The sequence below is a fragment of the Lagopus leucura genome, unplaced genomic scaffold (genome assembly GCF_019238085.1).
Source record: "Lagopus leucura isolate 7727_CA_CO unplaced genomic scaffold, USGS_WTPT01 Super-Scaffold_1, whole genome shotgun sequence".
Classification (NCBI taxonomy): domain Eukaryota; kingdom Metazoa; phylum Chordata; class Aves; order Galliformes; family Phasianidae; genus Lagopus; species Lagopus leucura.
In genome coordinates, this window is record NW_024962250.1 from 9,593,604 (window position 1) to 9,615,702 (window position 22,099).

The 22,099-nt window shown below is 41.1% G+C and overlaps 1 protein-coding gene across 6 annotated transcripts in view; it reads left to right on the forward strand.

Moving 5' to 3' along the window:
* Positions 1 to 22,099, forward strand: part of DPF3 (double PHD fingers 3) — a 157,132-nt gene that overhangs the window by 23,208 nt on the left and 111,825 nt on the right. For 5 of the 6 annotated variants that reach the window (XM_042870297.1, XM_042870305.1, XM_042870326.1 and 2 more), the window contains exon 2: positions 4,327 to 4,452. The exons of the other annotated variant lie outside the window; for it this stretch is intronic. In XM_042870297.1, the coding sequence (XP_042726231.1) occupies positions 4,433 to 4,452 (20 nt within the window). In that variant the 5' untranslated portion in view covers positions 4,327 to 4,432. The remainder of the gene's footprint in view (positions 1 to 4,326; positions 4,453 to 22,099) is intronic. 6 annotated transcript variants of the gene reach the window in all.

Below are 22,099 nucleotides of genomic sequence, written 5' to 3' on the forward strand. Positions count from 1 at the left end.
GGAGGAAGCAGAAGCAAGGATCCTTTTCCTCTGGTTCATAGACTTAACCCTTGACTTGCTAAGCAGGATTTGTCATGCCAGATCAGACCTCTTATCTGCCTTATTCAGAATCCTATTCTGGCAACATCTTTCAAAGCTGGATTTTCTGCATATTCTAAGAGTCTACAGTGGAAACTTTATCGGGATAACCCGACCACACAGCCTGAAGAGACCCAGTACTGCCATCAGAGGCGCTGTTTGCTTCCAAGAGATTCCCTCTCCAGTGCTGTTTCCCCCTACTACCTTCTCTTGGAATCTGTAGTGTCTGAGAAACGTAATCCCATCACTTGTGAATAAATTGCTTGTGAGTACGGAGTGGATACTGCTCCCACTATATTTGACAGAGGCCCCCAAGAGAAGCCTCTGAGGGTAAATCTCTCTGAGCCTGCCTACATTCAAGTGGTTAAAATGACCTGAGCACCTCTTCTCCCTCCTTGCTCTCCTCTGACAGACTATAGGAGAAGTTCTTGCAGATTTGTGTGACCTGAAAGGACTTAGTCATAACTTCCACAACAGCGCTCAACGTATAACATCACCAAATGCAGCAGTTTCCCAGCTTTACTGTCCATCTGTCTCTGCTACAGTAATTTCAGTAGTTTCTTCTTTTTTCTTTTCTTTCTTTCTTTTTTTTTTTTTTCTTCTTTTCTGAATTGAACAGTATAAATGAGGACTTGTTAACTGAGCCTCAACCTCTGTTTTTTGCCATGTGGTGGTTTGCTCGCAAAGAAGGCATGTAAGATCTTTCAGCTTGAAACCTGAAATGTTTTGATCAGGTGTTAACAACACCACAAGGTGTGCTGAGGGCTTAGACTAGCCTCGGGCTCTACTGGTACATAAAATACAGGCTTAAGAATCAACCCTTCATGTTGTCCTGAATGACTGTTTCATTCTTGCTTTCTCATTTTTGCAACAGTGAGTAGCAAACATACTCTTTTCTTTCACATCATAGATATGAGACAAAGGAATACAGAAGCCCAGCCCAGAATTCAGAAGTGCATAGAGGCAGAACATGCGCCTCATACTGTCCGCCTTCAAGGGTGGAGAATAAAAGTAGTTCATTGGCAGGAAAACTTTTATAGAAGGTCAGCATTTGCCATAGGTGTTGCACTGCCATAAGGGCATACCTATCCAATTACAGACGGTAGCAGTGCTTGTCTATTCTGCCCAAAAAGCATACCAGAGAACGCTACACAGTTTCTTGCAGAAATTTGTAGCTGACTTTACCACCCTGTTTTGTTCTGTCCTTTGCTCAGGAGAGGGCTCCAAAATTGGCACTGGACGTTTTGCTGAAGGACAGGATGGTTCTGCATGGCATGCTGCAGATTCCTGCCTTTGCTGCTCCTGGCCCAGCGTACCTCCTTAAGAAAGGATCCACAGCATGCACTATATGTGCTTCTGGTCATTACAGACTTGTCTGTCTTACAGCCTCAGCTTAAATACTGCTGGGAGTTTCAGGACATGCACTGAAGCTGTGAGTGGGAGAGAAGTTTCATGAAAGGAGTTCTATTTGAAATAACTGTGCTGAGGAGTTTTCTGGAGCCAGTGAAGAGACTTACCAGGCTTTATATTGAATCCAGTGCACGCTGGTCAGGATTTTGCATGCTTAATCATTACTGTGTGGCTGTGTGTGTAGTGCAGAAATACTCAGGAAGGTCTGCAATTATGATACACCTCACTGTCCACTCCATGCCTTGAACTAAGGTACACAGAATAGCAGCTCACATCTTCAAAGCAGTGCACCAGTTCTAATACAGGAAATTCCTGTGATGGGTCCAAGTGATGTTATTCCCATTTTTAAAATTAGAGAACTGAGAGAGGGATGAAGTCACAAGCTTGGGATTTTAGAAAGATTTAAATAACATTTAGGAGTTGCTGGCTTTTGTGCTTGTGTTAAGCATGACAAAACATGCCTGTCTGGACATTATTTATATAATACTAATATATTTTTAATATATGAAAGTATATGTATACTGTGTGTGTTTATTACAGTTCCTCACAACTATCAGTCTTCTTGGAGATGCAGGTCTATAAGAGCTCACGTGTTCCCAATACATGACATCTACCTGCATAATTTCATCCAGCTCTTTGTTGCAGGCAGCTGCTCCCCTGTCACATGTAACCTAGGGTATACTGAGGCTTACGGTAGTCTGAAAGTGGTGCTATTGATGGTTTGTCTCTTCAGTTGCTTTTACATAAAACAGGATGGAGGAAACAATGAAAATAACTTCAGACTGGTTTCGCAAAACATTTTTTTAATGTCATTAAATGAGAAAAAAACTGGACATGTTCAGCCTGGGGAAGAGACAGCTTTGGGGGAAAATGAAGAGGAGCCTTCTGATACTTGTGAAGAAGTCACCAGGGGGATGGAGCCAGGTTCTTTGCAGCATACATTTAAACAACACAAGAGCTTGATGGCAAGGCTTGCTGACAGACATGTCCCGGAACTAGTAAGGTGGATGGCTTCCTTCAGCTCTCCATGGCTGTAAATAAGGAAGCTCTTTCACATGGCGGGAGTGATTTCTACTAATATTAAAGGAAGTTAGCTCAGTCTTTGCTCCTTCTCTCCTTCCCATTGAAAGAGTTGCCTAAGAGTGACTCTCTTACAGTTCATGGATGTGGTGGGCATAGTTGGGGAAGGTCCTCATAATTCCTTTCTAGAGGACAGCAGTGTTTATTATAACCCAGATTGCCTCCAGTGACCATGGCTTATGGTGTATGAAACACACATTCTCAAGAGGTAATTTCTTTCCTAATCTGTTCTTTTGACTATGGTAAGTGAAAGCTGTCTATGCCACGTGTGTTTAGTTTGGGGAATTTGTAATAGACTCTTGAGAGAGATCTAATGGGAACATAAGTAGAAAATAATGGAGTTCTTGCAAGTCTTACGTTTTCGGAACAGACTAGTATTAATCACGTAACACCCTTTTCCTTAGAATAAGGAACACATGCAGTATGTTTAACTTTGTTAGATTTTCTTTGCTCAGAACTGTAGACTTCACTTTTGTGCATTTATTGGCAGTAAGCTGTGTCAATAGAGTTACTCTGAGTGCATGCTGGAAGCAGTAGGTTTTGTGTGGGATAGAATGCTGTATTTCTCATTTCTGATCATTTATTCCAAAGTGCTGAGACTTGAGTCTGAAACATTTTTTCTTGGAAAAAACTGTACTGTATGGAGAAATAAAAAGTAATAATGTAAGAAAAACATAATACCAGAAAAAAAGATACAACTACAGAGCAATAGTGGCTGAGCTGGACACACTGTAGGTAGCAATGCAATGATAATGGTTGCATTTCTGTCAGGAGCTCTTAATTTGAAAAGAACTTTATGAAGCCTTTACCACACCTCCCTTCACCCTCCTCTCAGTCACTTGTAGAACATGTTGCCTAACTGTTCTCATTTTCTGTGAAGACAAGGCTTTTAAACTGAAACATAACCTCTGACCCTCTCACCTGACACTTGGTAAAGGTAGATAATGTGAGACTTTCCACTTATCACTGAACACCTGAAGCTGTAAGGGGATACTTCTTTGCTAGGCTGAAGCTCCAGAAAGCTTAGCAACCTGTCTTTCTTTCTTCTTGAACTCTGAGAATACCATTAGGACAGGAAAATTGAGGCTGAGATATCAGCACATAAAAGAAGAGTCTCCTTCCTCTTGTCTGTCTAGTCAAGTTGGGCAGGAAAATCCTTTTGACAACTCAGATCATGTGTTTCCTGAAAACGTTAATGAATTCTGCAAGCTGCCTGGAGAAACAAGCATGAGAATCATGCCTGGCAGTTAGATTTCAGGCACAATGAGTCAAAGCACCCTACATTTATTTGTTGTATCCTTAGCGTTCTTGGACAGGTTGTTTAACTACTCAGCAACTCTTTTTCACTTCCTATATAAGGAGAACAATAAATCTTACATGCGCTAAAGTAGCATTTTAAGGGTTACATGATGAGTGCTTGTAAAAAGCCTTAAAAGGACTTACTGGGACAAATTGTAATTATCATGTATGCGTCATGATTACTAGAGATTGCTTCTATGCATGCACATGTATGTGTGCAGTTGACTCAGGTACAGTCTGCTGAGGGCACCTCCCTTATAGTGGATTTAAAAATTAGTTTTTAGATTTAGGAGGTGGAGGAGAAGTCTTCTGCTAGTGGTAAATGACTTACTTCAGTGGGATTTGCTGTTTACTGACCTATTAAATTTAGGCAAGGAGTGGGGGATGAAGGAAGAAAATAATCACACTTTCTTCTGTTTTGGTGGCTACAAGGTCTTCCTTTTTCTATGGTGTTTACAGGCAAGATCTTCCAAGACTGCCTCATCTTGTCTAAAAAGATCAAAGAACCATCATTCATTCAAAGAAGCGAGAAGATAACTTTGTGCTCCGCAACACCTTTAAGCCTATGGCTTTTCTCCAAAGGAGGTAATTCTCTGGTGTTTCTAGTGAAACACCATGGCTGCTTGTTCACAGGAAACTGATTTGAAATGCTTCCCCCCAGTACTTCACAAATGCCATCCACACCATACATGTAAGAGCAAATGACTGTCAAGGAGAGCTGTGTGGAGAAAGGTGAAGATGGATTTTGACTCTAGCTTTACTATAGATGCTTAACAAAGATGCATAGACTTTGCTTCAGTTCAATGGTATTAGTGGAGAGAAAGATGAGAAGTAAGAAGAACTGAAAAGTATGGTTAAAGATGGAGTCTTTTAGTTGGGCAGCTGTTTCCTTCTCTGGATTTCCCATGTGTTCTGTATTTTCTTGACTCTAACACCTTGAAGGGAAAATGCAAGCACTCAGTGGAACGTTTTTGAACTGTAATTTTTAGGTAGTCACGTGTCCGTAATCAGAATGTCTGAGATCCGTATAAATGCAGTCCCTCCTAATTGAAGAGTTATTTTGAACCCTGCTTAAGTTGTTGCTTAAAAGCAGAATGCTATGAGAACACCTTGTGAGTTGAGTAAAGGCAGCATGGAGTTTCTGGGGCAGTGATTTGGAAATTAGAGAAGAGCAGGGAATTTTTTGACTAATTATTTTGGGGTAAACTATACCAAATCATCAAAATCAATCCAGTTCACAGAACTCAATTGATTTTTGATTAATTTTCTAAATGAAAGAATTGATAGTGTTTCCCAGAAAAACAATGGAACAAATAGCTTTATTCAATTTTAGTAGTTTTTAGTTTATTTCCTTTTACATGAAAATGACTTAATTCATAAGAACCCAAAGGTTAAAATCAAAGTGAAGCACCATACTCAATTAAATACAATTTTTTTTTAATGTATTGTCAGCTTGTGCTCATTTTTGAAATTTTAAGTTTTTGTGGTGTTGTGGAAGATGACAACAAATGTCTTCCAGAACACCATAAGTGAGAAAATCATTTCCCAGTAATATTTAATAAGAGATGGGAGTCCGAGAAGTTCTTATTTAGTTTGTTGGGCTGAACAAAACAGAAGCCTATTCTACATGGCTATGACTGCTGCTGCTTAGCCCCCCATGTAGGGGAACTTTTAACTCTAGCTGTAGCATTGCTGATTTTGAAAACTGTGTCATAGGCAGATGCTTTTCATCTCCAGAGGAAGGTCAAAAATTGTGATTTAATTTTTTTAATAGCGCCTTTTTGAATGTCTGTCTTTTAGGTCTATAGCCTGTACAGTACAAATCCAAAGTATTCTCTGCAAATTCAAGAGTTAGAAACACTTTTATGCTTATGAAGGCTACAGTTGTGTAAATGTGGCTCTGGAGCGGAACTTTGATGAAGAACACCACATTGCACTAAATGTAAAATCAAACCATAAGAACTGGTAAGATACTGTAAATGAGTTGAGAACAGACCCAGTGCAACTGGCTGTCTATGCAGCAGGCACATGGAAATGAACTCTTGCTTACAGACTTCCATGAAGTTCCAAAGAGAATGTGATTCATGCAGACTTTATTAGCTGGACTTTTTTTATTTCCTGTGATGATGACAAGCTATCTCAAACTGGAACAAAGTGAGGCATTTTTTTGCTTGATAGAATGTTTTTGTCTTTGCATATTCACCTGGCTCAGAGGCTAGTTTATTTGTTGTTTTTTTTTTCAGGAAAGGTGCCTGCTTTTGCCCAACTTTATGATGGGTAAAAAAAAATGCTAGGAAGATGAGTGGCTGACAAAACGTCATCCACTGAATTGACAGCTTACCTGAGTCTGACACTATAAACTGTTCTGACTCATGGTCAGGCAAACGAGGAACAGCAGCATTTATCTTCTTCCTTCTCCTCATTCGTTCCATTCAAACCAGTCTTCTCTATAGTTAGGGATCTCTTGCTTAGATTCTGATGTTTTGTTCAAAAGCCATCAGAATGGGTGCATTAATCCATGGGATGTTTCATAACATTTGTGATAGGCCTACTTCCAAACTAGATTGAGAACTGAATATATGAAGGACAGGGGTTTGTAGGGAATCTCTAGCTGGCAGAGTTCTGCCTTCAGCGAAATCATTTATGAATCAACGAATCAGTTAAATCTTCACCAGGTGGTCTGGGCTCATAGTAGCTTTTCAGAAGTAAAGCATTTAGGTGTGGCTCAAGGACAGAGGAAGGACCTATAAATGTTTTCAAAGCAGCTCTTTCCTTTTCATATGTGAACACAAACTGTTAACCTCCTTTTCCAGTTAAGAAGTTCTCTTAGAAACATACATACTACATTATATGCAACTTAGAGCGGCTGTTGAACGTGAGGCCCACTGTGGAAACTGCAACAGGGGCTGTTCGTATCAAGCAAGTAATACTTCTGTGCATCTCAGCGGCCGTTTGGACTTCTTCATACTGCTGTTGGAACGGCACCTGCCTGGCGGCTGTCAGGGCCTTCTCCCTTCCTCCTTCAGCGAGGTTGCTGTTTGTGTTTTCTGTTGGCAGATCAAGTAGTATCCAGTTTTATCTGCTGAGCTTTATCTCCTGTCATGAAAATCAATTCTCCCTTCTCTCTTTGAGAATAGACTACTCCCCAGTGAAATAACTCATGCCTTTCTCCCTTACATTCTTTAACTTGCTTATGCTTTGACCAGGTGGTTTGTTATATTACCACATATGGTTTGTACAGCTGGGCCTCTGAGAGGGAAAGAACATCCCTTCCCCCCAACCTGCAGTCTTTTCTCCACTTCTTCTTCCTTCTCTCTTCCCTACCCCCCACACCAGAAAAAAAAATCAACTAATCAACCGTTGCATCTATTAAAATATTAGTCTGTGGGATGCTACATGCAAGAGCAAATCCTACAGAAACTTCTTGCACCTGCAGGGGAAATGTTCCATATACGGTATGGAGACTGGCAGAGTCTTGATTCAGAATAAAATTTAAATGATTCTGGTCGTTTTGCCACATCCTGTTTCTCTCATTTATGCATGCACTATTTTGATAACCAGCAAATAGTTCTCAGCTTGCTGGAGCTAAAGATAGCCTTGAATTGTAGCACTGCTATCTTGCTCCTTTAGAAGTGCTTGGGTTCTCCCTCCTGCAGAGACTGGGGCCAGCCTTGAAAACTGGGACCCGCCACAAGTTTCCTTTGAGCATTTAAGTTTAGCATGATTTCGTAACTGCTTTTGAAGTGTTTTGGAGTAACCCAAACTTGACTACTGGCACAGTTTTGTTCTCTGTTTTGTCAAATGACTGGTGTCACCTCTCTTTTCATTTGTCTTTTAAGTTGATGTCCTTTGTTTTGTATAAGATATGAAGTAGCAGAGAGAAAAACAACTGGTATGCTTCAATTTCCTGACTCTGCCCCAGGGCCTTCCCTTGTTAACCTGGTTTCTAGCATTAGCTTTTTTGGCATGTGAACCATTCTGTAGATCCCTTGGCTGATTTCGGCACATCTTACGTTTATATCCTGTTGTATTTCCCTCAGAGAATACGTGTTTCAATGCCAGAGAGAAAACTCAATCTTAAGAGCGCTGTCTGTGGCTATAGGAGCAATCTGTGTAGACATGCTGACTGGCATAGCAGGCACTCCACGTTCATTACACTTCTCATTGCTACCCTTGACTTCTGCTGCTCTCCCCGCAGCAATCCACAGTGTTTCAGAGTACTCCTTTGACCTATGGCCATGATGTTTTCTTCAACCCTTCTGCACATTCCTGTGGGTAGTTGGATTTAGAGTTCAAAAATCCGGCTTGTAGAATTGGATAGAATTGTAGAATTTGATAGAATCACTTAGCATTATGTTATTCAAATTCATAATGGAGAAGAGACATGACAAGAAGATGCATTGAAGCCCATTGTTTACATATACTTTTATTTATTTGACTGATAAAATTGTTTGGTCTAAATATATTCCATACTCTGCTCCTTTGTGTAATGACGTATAGCAGAAATGTTGAGTCACAGCCTGAACCAGTGATTGAGCACCTGGTGGGAAGGCACGGTCAACCCAGAGGAGCTCAGCTGCATGCAGTGTGCCTGAGTGATCGGATCCACCCCTTCTCAGACCTCATTTAAGGGTTGACAGTGGAGGCAAGGGTATCTTGCTGGAGACCCCTGCCTACCCGAGGCCTTTCAAAGGTAAGCAGTTTTTTTCTTTTGTTTATGTATCTGTGGTTGCTGAATTTGCTGCAGCCTAGCATTGTGCTACTCTGCTACTATTGCTGTACTTTCCATCCTACTACACTTTACAGCATTACGTGGTGCTAACTGCATTGGAGAGAGTGTTGAAATTTTACCTTTATGTAATAAACCCACACAGTGATCAAATACGGAGGGAAATCTTCGTGAAAATGTGATTTTCTACAACGTTAGCTGTTTGAGCAAGGTGGTGAGTGGTACTTAGAATTTACCTTGATCGGATACCGTGTTAATGCTGTGAATTTTTTGAATAGAACTGTGCCTTGGAGAAGTGTTTTCCCAATGAAAAAAAGAGGTAGAAGATTACAAATCCAGTCGAATAATTGGCAGGAATTAGAATGGGAAACTGGTAACTTAAAGGTGTTCCCCTGCTGGAAAATTCCACTCTGGATTCCATATGCTGTGCAGCTGATGTGCATGCTTAGGTGCTGATGTGTATTGTTTGGATCTGGTCTTTGTGGATATAGGGCTTCTCTGACACTGAGATCTAGTTAAAATTAGTATTTGATTACGCTCAGATTCAAAGAATGAGCAGACTGATATTTTGTTCAGTTCCACCAAACTTTGAGGGGGGAAAAAAAAAATTCTTCCTGACTTCTTAGATTTTCTGGACCTTCCCCATAACTTGCATTAAGCAGAATCAGACTGTCCTGTGTAGGCTACTGTGCCTCCTGAGACAGGTGGAGAAGGTGTACATTTTAACTGGATATTACAGAAAGATGTTCAGATCCTTCTGCAGGTTTATAACTTCAAGTTTCTTTTCCTTGGTCTTGTTCAAGATGTGAACACTCCTAATACAGTGCGGCCCTTCAAAATTGCAGACAAAAATATTTGGCTGCTGGATTTTCAATAGGGAAGAACGTTGAAACTCCCATGTGGTAGCTGGGACCCTGTATTGGATAAATAATCATTATCATTACTTACTTGCTATTTGTATATAAGTAGTATCCAGAGTAACTAACTTAAGGCTGAACACACCTTCATCTAGCTGGACATGTTGTGTGCATCTAGCTTGATCAGCTTTAAGGAACAAATCTTGCACGTTTTATTTATGTGACTAATACTATTAAAGCCAATGAGACTGCTCAGGTGAGCAGTGCCAGGATTTTGGAGTGCCTTGCTCTCATCAGAAATCCTGGAACTATTCAACTAAGCAAGTTTGGCTCTGTGTATGGAGAGTTGCCCTCAGTCTTAAACAAAACGTGACCTCTACAGGTTCTCCTTTTCTGGTGTAAACATGATATCTACGCTGTTTGGGGAGTCTCTGTGTTAGTGCTGCTGATTCCAAATAAAGTCATGGTGACAGGACCCTTAATGGGAACTTACTTTGCCAAATTCATAATGCAGCAATATGAGAAAATTAGCTCATTGGACCAGATCCTCGAACTGTTGTAAATCTTGGTCACCTTATGGACTTTGCTGGAGGCATGCCAGCGTACACCAGGAAATAATTTGGATCATTCTCCTTCATTATTCCCTATCACCATTGTGTATATTTTCTTTAGTATTTATGTGCAGCTGATGGTCTTTCTTCGAGGAAATTCTTTGCTTGCCTGTTTTCTTACTGGCACTTCTGACCTTTGAGAAGAGAGCAGTTTACATGGCTCATGCAAACCAGTGATGTGGTGTTACCATGTCTCGTTGCATGCCCACCTTGTGCCCTTCCCCCCTCTCTCCTGCCAAGTGGAGCAGATGGTGCCGATTCCCATGGAGACTCTTGGTGCAGCTGAGGTCTCTTCCCTGGTGCCTCTGCTGTATCGTGGAAAGTCCCCATGGTCTTTTTGGAGGAGAGAACACACAGCTGATTGTTGTCTTTTGTTTATGACTTCTAAGATCCTATGAGGATTACCTTTTTTTTTTTTTTTTTTTTCCTGTTCTCTTCTACCTCTTGTAATCTGTCCCAAAAATCTTCAGTCTGAAATTCCCTGCCACTTGGGGAAAATTGCTTTTGTTTCTGTTAATGGTATTATTTTGCATTCCTACAGATACCCACCAACTACATGTTTACTTTTATAAACAGATATTTATTTTATTTACTTTTTTTTTTTGTTTTCTGTCCTAATTTAGGAGCTGAAGCACCACCATTTGTGATTTCTTATTAGCACCTTCTTTAATGCCCTTTTTCTTAGCCTTCAGGCCTCCCCCTCTCTTGTATTATACAACAGGAGTTTGTTAAAAATAATCTTCCTTTCCACTGGGCTATCGGGGTATGCTGCTCACACCTCTCCCTGTGCTGGCTTTTGGTATCCTTATCTGATTAAAACACCACATCCCTGTCTGTAATGCACTGAATTGCTCACTCCTGACCCTTTTGATTTTTTTTGTGACCATATTGTTTGCTTTTTATAATTAGGTCAATGGTTTTATATTTGGTAAAATCTGGAAAAGAATGCCACCTCCAATATTTGATTGCCTTTGCTTTGTTAGTTGTGCCAGCTTTTCTCCTAATTCAGCTTACTGTGTTGCTCCAGCATTCTCCTGCCGTAGATGCCTCTGTGCGTTTTCTTATATTGGATAAAGACGCTTCCCCTGATGCTCTGCATTGTGCCAGTCAACTTTCTTCCAAGCCACTCAAAAAACCCACTAGCCATCCTTTGCTGTTCTCCACCCTTGTCTTTTATGCCAGATATGAAGCTAAATCCTGACACCACTGAAGTCATTTGAAATGTTGCCATTTTGCCTCAGTGAGATGAAGACTGCATTCACTGTCTAAAGATTGAAGTATTATGAATGGGGGGGAAGTGGGGAATGAAGTGACACAAGAAAAAGAGTCACTAAGCTCATTACACCCGCTGAACACATCCTGGGAGCTCTCACTGTTGTGGTATGTGTCCTCCTGTGCCACTGTTTTTTTCAGCCTCGCTGTGCTGTGCCTAATTTAGATTGTAAACGCCTCACATCAGACTTCTGTTTCATTTCTCCTTAGTGTGGCATGCCCAGCTATGGCACTGTGTGTACGTAGTAACTCAAGGAGAAGATGTAATCTGCTGAAAGCCTTGCCCAGTTTAAGTGATAAAAAAGAAAGCATTAAAAAAACACCCTTTTTTGTAGAAACAAGCAGGAAATCCCTGAGCAGTGGTCAGAATCTCAGTGGAAAGTCATAGCTTCACTACATGACAGATATGCAGTGGCTGCAGCAAGGGCAGAACAGAAGCCTGCAGAATGTTTTATTCATCAGCTTTATATCTTTGCCAGGGTGAGGGGTAGAAATCCTTAAAACCCTTTGTATTGACAGATGTTTTCTTTTGAAAATAGGCATGCAGAGGTGACCTACATAGGGTCTTCAGCAAATACTTGCCCTAGCTCAGTATTATGAGTCAAGAGGAACAGTGATTCCATGTGCTTTTTTTTCTTATAGTCCAGCATACACTCTCCTATATCCCATCAGCCTCTCAGGTGAACCCTTGAGGCCTGGACTATCCCAGCTGTTGTTTTGTAGAGAGCGTTGGGTTTGGTCCAGGCAGCTCTAATGATGTGCTGAGTGGTGATTATGTCCGAAATAAAATAGGCGAGATGCACTCTGTGCAGCTGGAGGTGGGGAGCAAAGCAGGCTGCATTTTGTGAGGAGCTTCGTGACCCTGGGCCTACTGCTTGCTAACCAGTAAATGCCTATGTCCTTAGTTAGATATGGAGCAGTGCATTCAGCTTGCATCAGACTCTGATAGTGCCTGATGAGCAATGGTACAATGGATTCAATTTTATTTTGTAGGTATCACAATCTAATTTCATTATTACTGAAGTCACTGGCTAAACAAAGTCAATATTCCTTTTTATGTGTGAGATTACTTTTTTTTTTTTTTTTCCTCCTTCCTTTTTCTTTCTTTGCTTAAGGTTCTCTTTAAGATGTGATTCTCCTCTTGCTCCTGAATTTTGCTGGTTCAGTCTTTACAACTTGCACAGTTCTCTTAGTTTAGAGAGGTGATAAAAGAAAAACAGCCCCTTTCATGTCACGTGGAAAGCCAACAGTGGTGTGGAGTGGGAGAGAGCTGCTCTGAGATCAGCAAGCATTAAGGTCTATCTGTCTTACTGTGTCTGTTTCTTTGATATTTGAACAGGGCACTTCTGCACCGGTCTCTGCCACTCCTTAATTAGCCTGTCACTCCAGGCAAAAAAGCAAACAGGAAAAAAAAACCAACAAAAACCACCCACAACCCAAAAAACTGGGACAGGGATATCGTCCAGGAATGGTTTTCCTGGATGACAAGGCTGACCAAGAAAATAAGTATTTAAGCAGAATGTTTCGTGTTTACACAGTAACACTCAGTGAGTGTCTTGCCTTCCTTAAAGAATCTACTTTCCAATTTTTTGCTAAGGCTAATGAAGGTGCATATCAGAGATAGTCCAATCAGTCCTTCATTTCTGCAGCTATCCTTCTGTCCTGCATTTTCTGTGTTAGAAATCCTCCTTTGTACAGCTCCTAGAGAAGTTCCCTTGGAGTAGAAACCTGTTCTTCAGGTTTTTACTGTGCTGTAGTCTGAGAAGTGATGGTGGAAAGCAACTCCATGCAGAAATCTCAGATCTCTGAGAAGCAAATGCTCATGAGAAGAGTGGGGAAGGGAGACTGCGGGCAGAAACCTACAGCTGTGAGTCCCTCTGTCATGCACTGTCCTCTAAGGATACTAGTGAAAGCATTGTATGCTTGATAGGGAATTCATGAACCTCTGTGTTATAGGATTACCTTACCTGAGAAACAGCTTCCCTTGCTGTCTTGGGACTTCCACTGAACAGAATGTATCACAGGAGTAGAAAGTTAAATCAGACAGGGATGTGCTGCTGTGCAGAAGTTTTAGTGGGAGTCAGTCACAAACTCCAGGACTTGTCTGAGCCTAGCGTAAGAAAATGGCGATTGCAGAAATTATCTCAGGTGCAAAATATGGGCTTGATTTTCTTTTTTTTTTTTTTTTTTTTTTTTTTTTTTTACTTTTTTTCCAGTCATTTTTGAGCAATGGGTAGTCATTCTTTCAACTGTTTGTTGTTGTGTTTTGTTTTGCAACAGGCAGGAAATCGTGTTGTCAAATACATAACTCTGCTACAGTTGTTTCTTATTTTTGGCCAATATAACAAGCACAGTACCTTTGATACTCTGCAAAACAAGTGCTGAGGTCTTAACATGTAACTCAATTTTCTTCGTGAGGTCAGCTGCTGCTTCAGTTTCTCCACAACCCTTTTTTCCTCTTAGAAATTATACCTAACAGTTACGTTGTGTGACATCTTTTTGTATTATTTCTTCAACATGATTTTGTCTTCTAACAATATTTTCCTACAGAATTCATCTTTGGCGTAACTCTGACTTCACTGGAACTATACCAGAAACAAATTTGTCACTGAAAACCAAATAATGGATCAAAGACTTATAATTAGAATCTCTCATGCCCTGTAGTTCTGTAGATGTTTTCCACATCAAAAGCAATGTCTTCATTAGGATAAATGAGATAACACACTTTACATTAAGCTTATAGTAGCCATGGAGGTTTTTTCTCTCTGAATTTAGTTCTTGGTGCTGGATTTCCAGATATGTTGACTTAAATCTCCTGCTTGATGCCTGTCCAACATTGCCAGCAGGAATGTAAGCAATGCCCATCTACTCTAATACCAGTCCTTGATTGCGTGAGATAGCTGGGTCCTCCTTATTCTTTCAGTTAGGAAGTAAATTGTTAAGGAGTTGATTTAAGGTAAATCAACATATTACTCACCTAAAGCAAAATAAAGCCATACAGGAAGAGAATGAATTAAACAGGTTCATGTTTTAAGCAATGAGTTTGGAAATGGGTATCCTCTAACGAGTGACATTGCAATTATAAACTGCTTATGCCTTCCCCACTCCCAGAAACTGCTGCCTCAGACCCCAAGCAGAGCAGTTTGTGTGCAACTGCTTTAATTTCAGGCAACATCAGTTGGTTTAGTTCTGACTATCTATTTAAACTACTAAAGCTAACACACTTGTCTTGCTTGATGCAAATTAGGAATCCTCTTCAACAAGACTTGGGAGGTACTGCAACCACTCCAGCTGAAGCTAGAGGGGGACTTCTCTATGTAGCAATAATTGTATCAATTTCCCCGGTGATCTGCTCTTCAGGAGAGTTCTGGGCAAATGTGATCCTGAAATATGCTCACTGTGGCACAGGTGCTCATGGCATCAAGGTCTCACCACTGTTGACTGGATTTAGATTCCCAAGCCACTATGTTAAGATGCCAGTTTAGTGAAATTTTCTCAGAATACTTCCTTTTGGTTCTTCCTTCCGTGTCTCTTTATATCGAACTGTGACAGAAAACCACGCTACAAGTCTTAATGCCACAGAATTGAGGCTTTTCATAGTCCACAAGGACATGACTTCTTTTTTTTTGTGGGAGGATCACTGTAGCTGTTCATGAATCTTGCAGAGAAAATATAACCATCAACAATAAACGTGCACCAGCTGATGGTACTCTAGCATTGAACAGGTGAAGTATAACTCCATCTTCACTCCTTACTTATCCCACTGGTATAAAGAATAAAGGTTAAATACTGAAGCGGTTACACAAATTCTTAATGCACTCTACATCAGAAAAAAAGTCTTTGAAAGAACAACGTAAGCAAGTTCTGACTTAACAAGCAACTTGAGCCTTTCCTAGTATTGAAGCAACCTGGATGATAGATCTCTAAAAACTTCTATCACTTTCACATTCCAGCCTGCGAAAAGGAATAGAAAATCCAAAATATATTGAAAGAGCTCTGGTGGAATAGTGAGCCTACTGGGGCTTTCTTGCTGTCCCAGAGGAGAAATGTGTGCAAGTAGAATCTTAGCTTGGCTGTGCCAAACCAGGCAGCTTGTGTCCGAACTGATTTGCTAGTGAGCTTCCAAGGTGGTTGGCTAGAAAATTGTAATGATGTTTCCTAAAGAACTGAGTTCTGAAACAATTAGCTAGCTTTGTGTAACTGCCCCAAATGCAGATGTTTGAGATGAAGCTGTTTATTTTGATTCATGCAACTATCTATAGAGTAAAATTTTGTGATGGATTTCCTATATAGGGCTTATTCAAGCAAGAGTATATGTACATATACATGTACATAAACATGTTGTCTCTTTCTGGCTGTGCACATTTTGGAGGAAGAAGATGGAAAAATACTGCGAGTTGGAGGAATTAAAGGGACTACCAGCACAAAACTTGAATTCAGTGGAAGACTGACATTACACTTGCCTTATACCTGTATTTGAAAAACAGGAAAAATTAAAAAATGTTTTTCTCATCTGTTCTGTGTGAAGGATGTGAAAAACAAGGATGTCCAAAGATAAGGAACAGTCAAAATTGGAGTGTAAGCAAACAGAAGCATTGGCTCTTTTTTTCTCTTAGTATCTTCTTTAAAGTGACTTCAGTATTACTTGTGTTAACAGGAGGTTAAAAAACCTTCTGATAAGACTGTGACTCTGGAGTTGATCACATTGCTTTTACTGAAAGAATTTCTATAAGGGACCCTCAACTTTCTCATCCCACTGCAAAAATATCTGGTAGTGCTGTGAGGTTTTTCTTGTGGATGGAACAGAAGGTGAGCGCTTTCCCAGGAGAGGTTGCAGCCTAGCATGAGTATTACAAAATCAGCACACTGTCCTCTTCCTACTCCCAACAGGAATAAGTTGCTCTGCTGTTTTCCTGAAGTCAAATTCTCTTCTGAGTTGTAGTGGAGTATGATCTATCCCTGATGTATATTTTGCCCAAATGTTAAATTCTATAGGATCTCCACCAATCGTTCTGTGTCAGGATCTCCACATCAGAGCTGATCTGGGCACTCGTGCACTGTTCCATTAACATCAAGTTTGGGCTTCAATTCAATAGTGACTCATTGAGGGCAGAGCATTGCTTCAGGAACTACCAGCTATGCACTCTGTACTGCCTGAGGTTTTAAACTAAGTCAGAGAAACACAGCTCTCCTTTGAAATATGTGTCCAATGAATGTACAAGTCGGTGGTGTAAGGAAGGCAAGTACTGAGGGCCCATAATCATACTGATGAAAAATCTTTCACAACTGTAGTGCATTTCTGAAGATTCTGATGTAGGGCTCTAGTAGTGAGGGTCTTGTTCTGAGACCCCTTTCTACCAGTGCCATTCATGAGGTAGTGCCAATGGCTCTTGGTGATTGTATCCCCTGCAGCATGAGCTGATCCAGAAGGAGCAAAGGTCCTATCTGTTTTAATGTATCACAGAAGATTGTTGAGGCTACCAAGAGCATTGGAAAGGAGTATTTATTTATTTATAGGCATACTGTTTACATATCATAGCTTGATGAAAGGCCGGACTCATTACACTTGAACCTAACATGTGACTATAGTTATCTGCCTCATGCTGAGTGGCTGTAGGCCAAGGCAGTATGTGGACATACTTGGAGCTACAGTTGTGCAGCGTCTCTCAGCTTGTCTTTGCCTCTCTTCTGAAAGTTAATGTCCCTTTGGTGCACTAGCTAAGCTCCTCTTTTTAGATCTCACCTTAAAAATAAATAAAATTAACTTAAAAAAAAAATTAAACAGCAGCTCTCTTTGTTAGAGTTTATTTCAATTGGTAAAAGTGAGGGAATGGTTGCAAGGTGTTGACTTCTGGGTGGGAGGCTGGAAATCAGGAGGGAAGCAGCAGACCCTCATGTGCTGTGGTGACAGTCAGGACGTGTGACAAAGGCATTTCCCTTCACAGTTCTTGAGTCCTGTTTTGTTTAGGTAGTCTCCACTGACTTTTACATTAATGGGATACACTGTTCATACAAGTTTCTTTCTGAATCACCGCTGTGAATAAGTATAATGGGATTCCATAAAATCAAAGAAGAAGAGAGGGGGTAAAAAGTCAAAGGGGATGCATTTCTGCTTCTAAGAAGAGTGAAGGTTCATTATTTTCTGCAATGTTGTATCTGATGTGAATAGCACCACCAGAGATATGCTTGCTGTTTATGAACTGTCCTTTTTGAAAGACAGGCCCTTTTGGCTGATAGGTTTTGTTGACAGATGCACAAGAGCTACTGCTCCCTGTTGACAGAGTGGCTAATGAGCAGCAGAATATCCATTGGGAAGGAATTTCTTTGCTGTTTTACTGAACGCCATCCCTTTTCCTGTTTGAAGGCTCTTCTGTTGGGACACCTTCACAATATCATTTATGTGAACAGGGAGCTATTTGGACTTGCATCAAGTATAATCTCATAATGAGAGACCTATTCTTGCTTTTTATTAACTTTATGTGTGAAAGTACTATAGCAGAAATGGAAAGTCACAGCTTGAAACAGTGATTGAGCACCTGGTGGGAAGGCAGGGCCAAGACAGGGGAACTCAGCTGTATGCAGTGTGCCTGAGTGACCAGAAGGGGTAGAGCCAGGATCCTCCCCTTCCTACACCTCATTTAAGGGTTAGTAGTGGAAGTAAGGGTACCTTGCTGGTGATCCCTGCCTACTGGAGGCCTTCTGAAAGTAAGCATTTTTTCTTCTTTTGTTTCTGCATTCATGGTTGCTGCATTTGGGCATCTCATTTGCTGCAGCCTAGCATTGTGTCACTCTGCTGTTGTTGCTGTACTCTCCATCGTATTATAGCATCATAGCATGATGAGTACACTAACTACTTGTTTGCATTCCAAGCACAGAAACTATATAGTGTGGACTAAAGGATGTATGTCTGGCAATGAAGCAAATTAACACTGCTGCAAGAAGAAATAGCAGAAAAGTTGCACTTTGTGGCCTCGTGGAAAGCCTAGAATGATGGACATAAAGATATTGAATGGTCTGTTCCTGGTAGAACTTTCTGGTCCTCTTCAGAGTCCTTGTGATCACAATTTGCAGCATGGATGGTTGTGACTTTGAAAGTGCCAACAGTAAAATGAGACTGAAATGACATGATCATGACTTTTGAGTGTGAGGGTGGACACCCTTAAGATATGCTGAAACAACAGATGATTCTTATAATGTCCTTGCTTTGGTATCTTTCAAAATATGGAAAAAAATGACTGAATCAGTGAAGGAAGTACAAGACTTGCTGGCTGATGGCGTAGTTCCATAATGAGTTTACGCCAGTGCTGCAGTCTTGCAGTCTAGGCTTCCAGCTATCCCTGACCTTGTGTCCCTATCCTGGCACTGCCTTTCCTTGTATGAGCCGTGGAATAGTTCAGACCAGAGAACCAACATGATTTTTAAACATTTCCTTTAACATAATTGCTTTACATTTCGTCATAATGCAAGAGCTTTTGCTGTCATAAGGGGAGAGCAGTGTGAGAGTGGGAACAGTAGCAAGAGAAGGATAGAGGACATTTATTTTAAGGCCGGTGCTAACTACTGCTAGCTTAAAATGACTGTGGAACTGTGGCACAGAGTGGACACGTAGTGGGCAGGGAAGAAGATAAAGCATGTCTGGCTGCTTAAAATAGTGCAGGTGTTAGAGCAAATGTACCAGATCCTGTTTGGAGAGGGTTTGTGTCCTCCCTGTGCTTCTCAATCAAGAGAAGTGTAGATAACTCCTTTGAGGGGCTCCTGTAGGGTTGGATTCAGTGAAGTCCTCAGGAGGTTTATAGAGATAAGCAGTGTTTGTAGATAGTAACCAGGTGGCTGTGCTGACCCAGAAAGCTGGCAGCATTTACTCTCGTCTGGGGCTGCACAAGTTTTCCAGTGCAGGCCCTTTCCTTCAGGAAGAGGGATCCTGGCTTTGTCACGTGGGGTTCATGCTGCACGTTCTGACTGATGGATCCTAGCCAGGGCAAGGGCTGCATGCATTCAGGGGGACAGAGTGTGCAGGGAAAGAAGTGGCATTTTGTCCTCAGTGATGTCAGCTGGTTGCAAGTGTGCACCTGTGTATGTTGCTGAGTGCTGACTTTCAATTTGACTCTAACATAAGCAGATTATATCAGGTAGCATTTGCACGTGCATAGGAGAGACTGTACGAAGCAATTGATCTAGCAGCCTCTCAGCTAGGAGAACAAAAGTGGGGTGTAGTGTGACAGGTCTTCAGGAATGAAATCTTCTACTTACCTCATTGTTCCCAGTTACATCCTTTTGGAATATTCCTTCAGGCCATATCTATCATCCAGAAGAGGAAGAACAAACCACAGTGATAGCAGGAAAAGTCCTCAATGGTATTGAGGGTTGTGTGTGGTTGTGTGGCGTTTTTGTTATTAAATAGGGGCTACTGTGACATTAAGAAAGTGCACAGAAGTCTGGAGGAGGCCTACCTCTTATTTGTCAGCCGAGCAGAGCTACAGGGAAGCATCTTTCTGCTCTAGGTTTTACCCCTCGGAAGTTCACACGTGCAGTAATTCTGTTTACATCTGTTTCTGTTAATGCTCTCTCTTTCATTGGCCCCTTTACATCCCTGAAATTTGCCAAGTTAAAACAAAAGCAGAAACCTATCTTTTAAAAGAAAGCTGATTCTTCATTTGGCTTCCTGGTATTTCCAAAGCTCCTGATCTGTATTGTTTACTATTTTAACATACTTCAAAAACTGCTCTTGAGCATAATGTTAAGTGTCATGAACTAGCTTTCTCTTGGAAGATTCCATCTGTGCCTCTGTACTGGGCATAAAACAAATGCATTTACCTTTCAGTGGTCAAGGTGACAATAACAATAGCGTTAAGCACAAAGTTGTATTACTGGACAAAAATATCCTGCACATTGGTGTAACTTGAGAGAGCTGTGCCTTTGTGTCTGCCTCTCCTTCATTCTGGAGATGCTTCCATCTTCTAGCATTATCCATGGTGAGTAGAAGAGATGTAAAATACATGTATGTGGTGTATCTTTACTTCTGTTTTTTTTTCCTTGACTATATTTTTAGTGCTTTAATGTTCTGATTCTTAAAAGAACATTAAGTCATAGTTCTCAGTACACCTTGCTACCACTATTTCACAATAGTTCTTAAGATGGCCTTATCTGAGAAAAAAACTTGTGTTAATATTTTCACCCCCAGTTTGTTAACCTGACAGCACTTGACAGCATTTACTCTAATGGCACTGTATGAGCAAGTTTTGCATTGGTGCAGGAATGATAGTTGAGAAGCAGACACAGTGAAGTCCCTGAAAAGGAAGCTGGAAGCAGAAATGCAGGACGTCTTGCACCAGGTGTCAGCCTGAGTGCTGCTGGAATCTCTAAGCCTTCCTCTGCTCTCAGCTAAAACTGCCTGGCCCCTGTCTTAGTGGAAATGCTGAGGATTTGGTCAGCACTTCGACTTGCAGACACCCAGCTTTCCATGCGAAGCGTGTGGTGCTCCTGGGTTAGCTTTCCCTCTGATTCTCATTTAAATAAAATATATATATAGGTTTATGTATGTGTGTATATATGCGTGTGTGTATATAGATAGATAGATAGATAGATGTATAGAGGCAGAATTACTTCTGCTGAAAGACTGGGAAACCTAAGAATAAAACTACCAGACTGCTTTTGGCCAAAGCCAGAATGGGGACAAGAGGAAGGGAAGCTCTTATTTCTAGGAAATCAGAAAAACATTCATCAAAAGGCAGTCCTGTGCATCCACCTGGCAGGGACACACAAGTTTATTTTTGTCCTCAGGAGCTGTTTTTGGATCTTTGAAACATAACCCCTTGTTATGGCAAGTTTGAGGAGTTTGCTGAGTATCAGGCTGCTGAGGAATTTGCTTTGTTACATTTTGTCTCCTTCCTTCTGCTCCTCCTCAGAGAAGACATCTTTTAAAGCTCCCACCCCCTCCCAAAATACCATAGTAACTCACCAGCTTTGCCAGAAAATGCTTAGCACATTAGCGGGTTTAAGTGTCATAGCTGTAATCGCTCAGAAGGCCGCAGAGCTGCATAGATTTCATTCCAGTATCCTTTCCAGATGGTGGCTTTTTGACAGCACTCGGTGGGCAGCAGTACAAACTCATGAAGCCCGTGGAACAGATGAAATATGAGTTGCTGTGCTGCATGGACAGCATAGCTGTGTGTGTGTGTGGATGTGGCAGAGGGAGGAGGGTTATGAGATCAGCTGGGTGTCTGTGGTGAGAGAAGTGTGAAATGGCAAGGGTAGGTTTCCTATTACATAGCGTCCAAATAAAAATGGTTTTTATTATTTAGGTTTATCTGTTCTAGAGCACAAAAAGGATTAGCGCTGCCCTATCCAGCATTCTGTAAACAAGCATTATTTATGCCCTGTTGTTTTGGCTGTCTTGGATAATTTCTGTCTCCTGTAACTTATTTCTGTAATTGCCTGCGTGCCAGATTCTGCTCTCAGCTGCAGGAGCCCAACACCAGAAATAATTTTTCCCAAGTTAATAGTGTTCTGCTGCAACCTGGTGCAACTAAAGCAGGATTTGGTTGCTATCTGAATTAACACCTTTGCACAAGAAGAGAGGCCTCCATGCTGCTAAACAGAGCCAGACAGCTGCTTATCTCTCCTGCAGATGTTCTTCTCTTTGTTCTTCAATGTGAGGAGGCATGATGAAGCATAGGAATGTGCCATGTCCTTTCTGTTTCTCTCCCTTCTGGTTTGGGGCAGCCAAAAATGAGAAGGAACTAGGGACCCATTAGCCTAGTGAG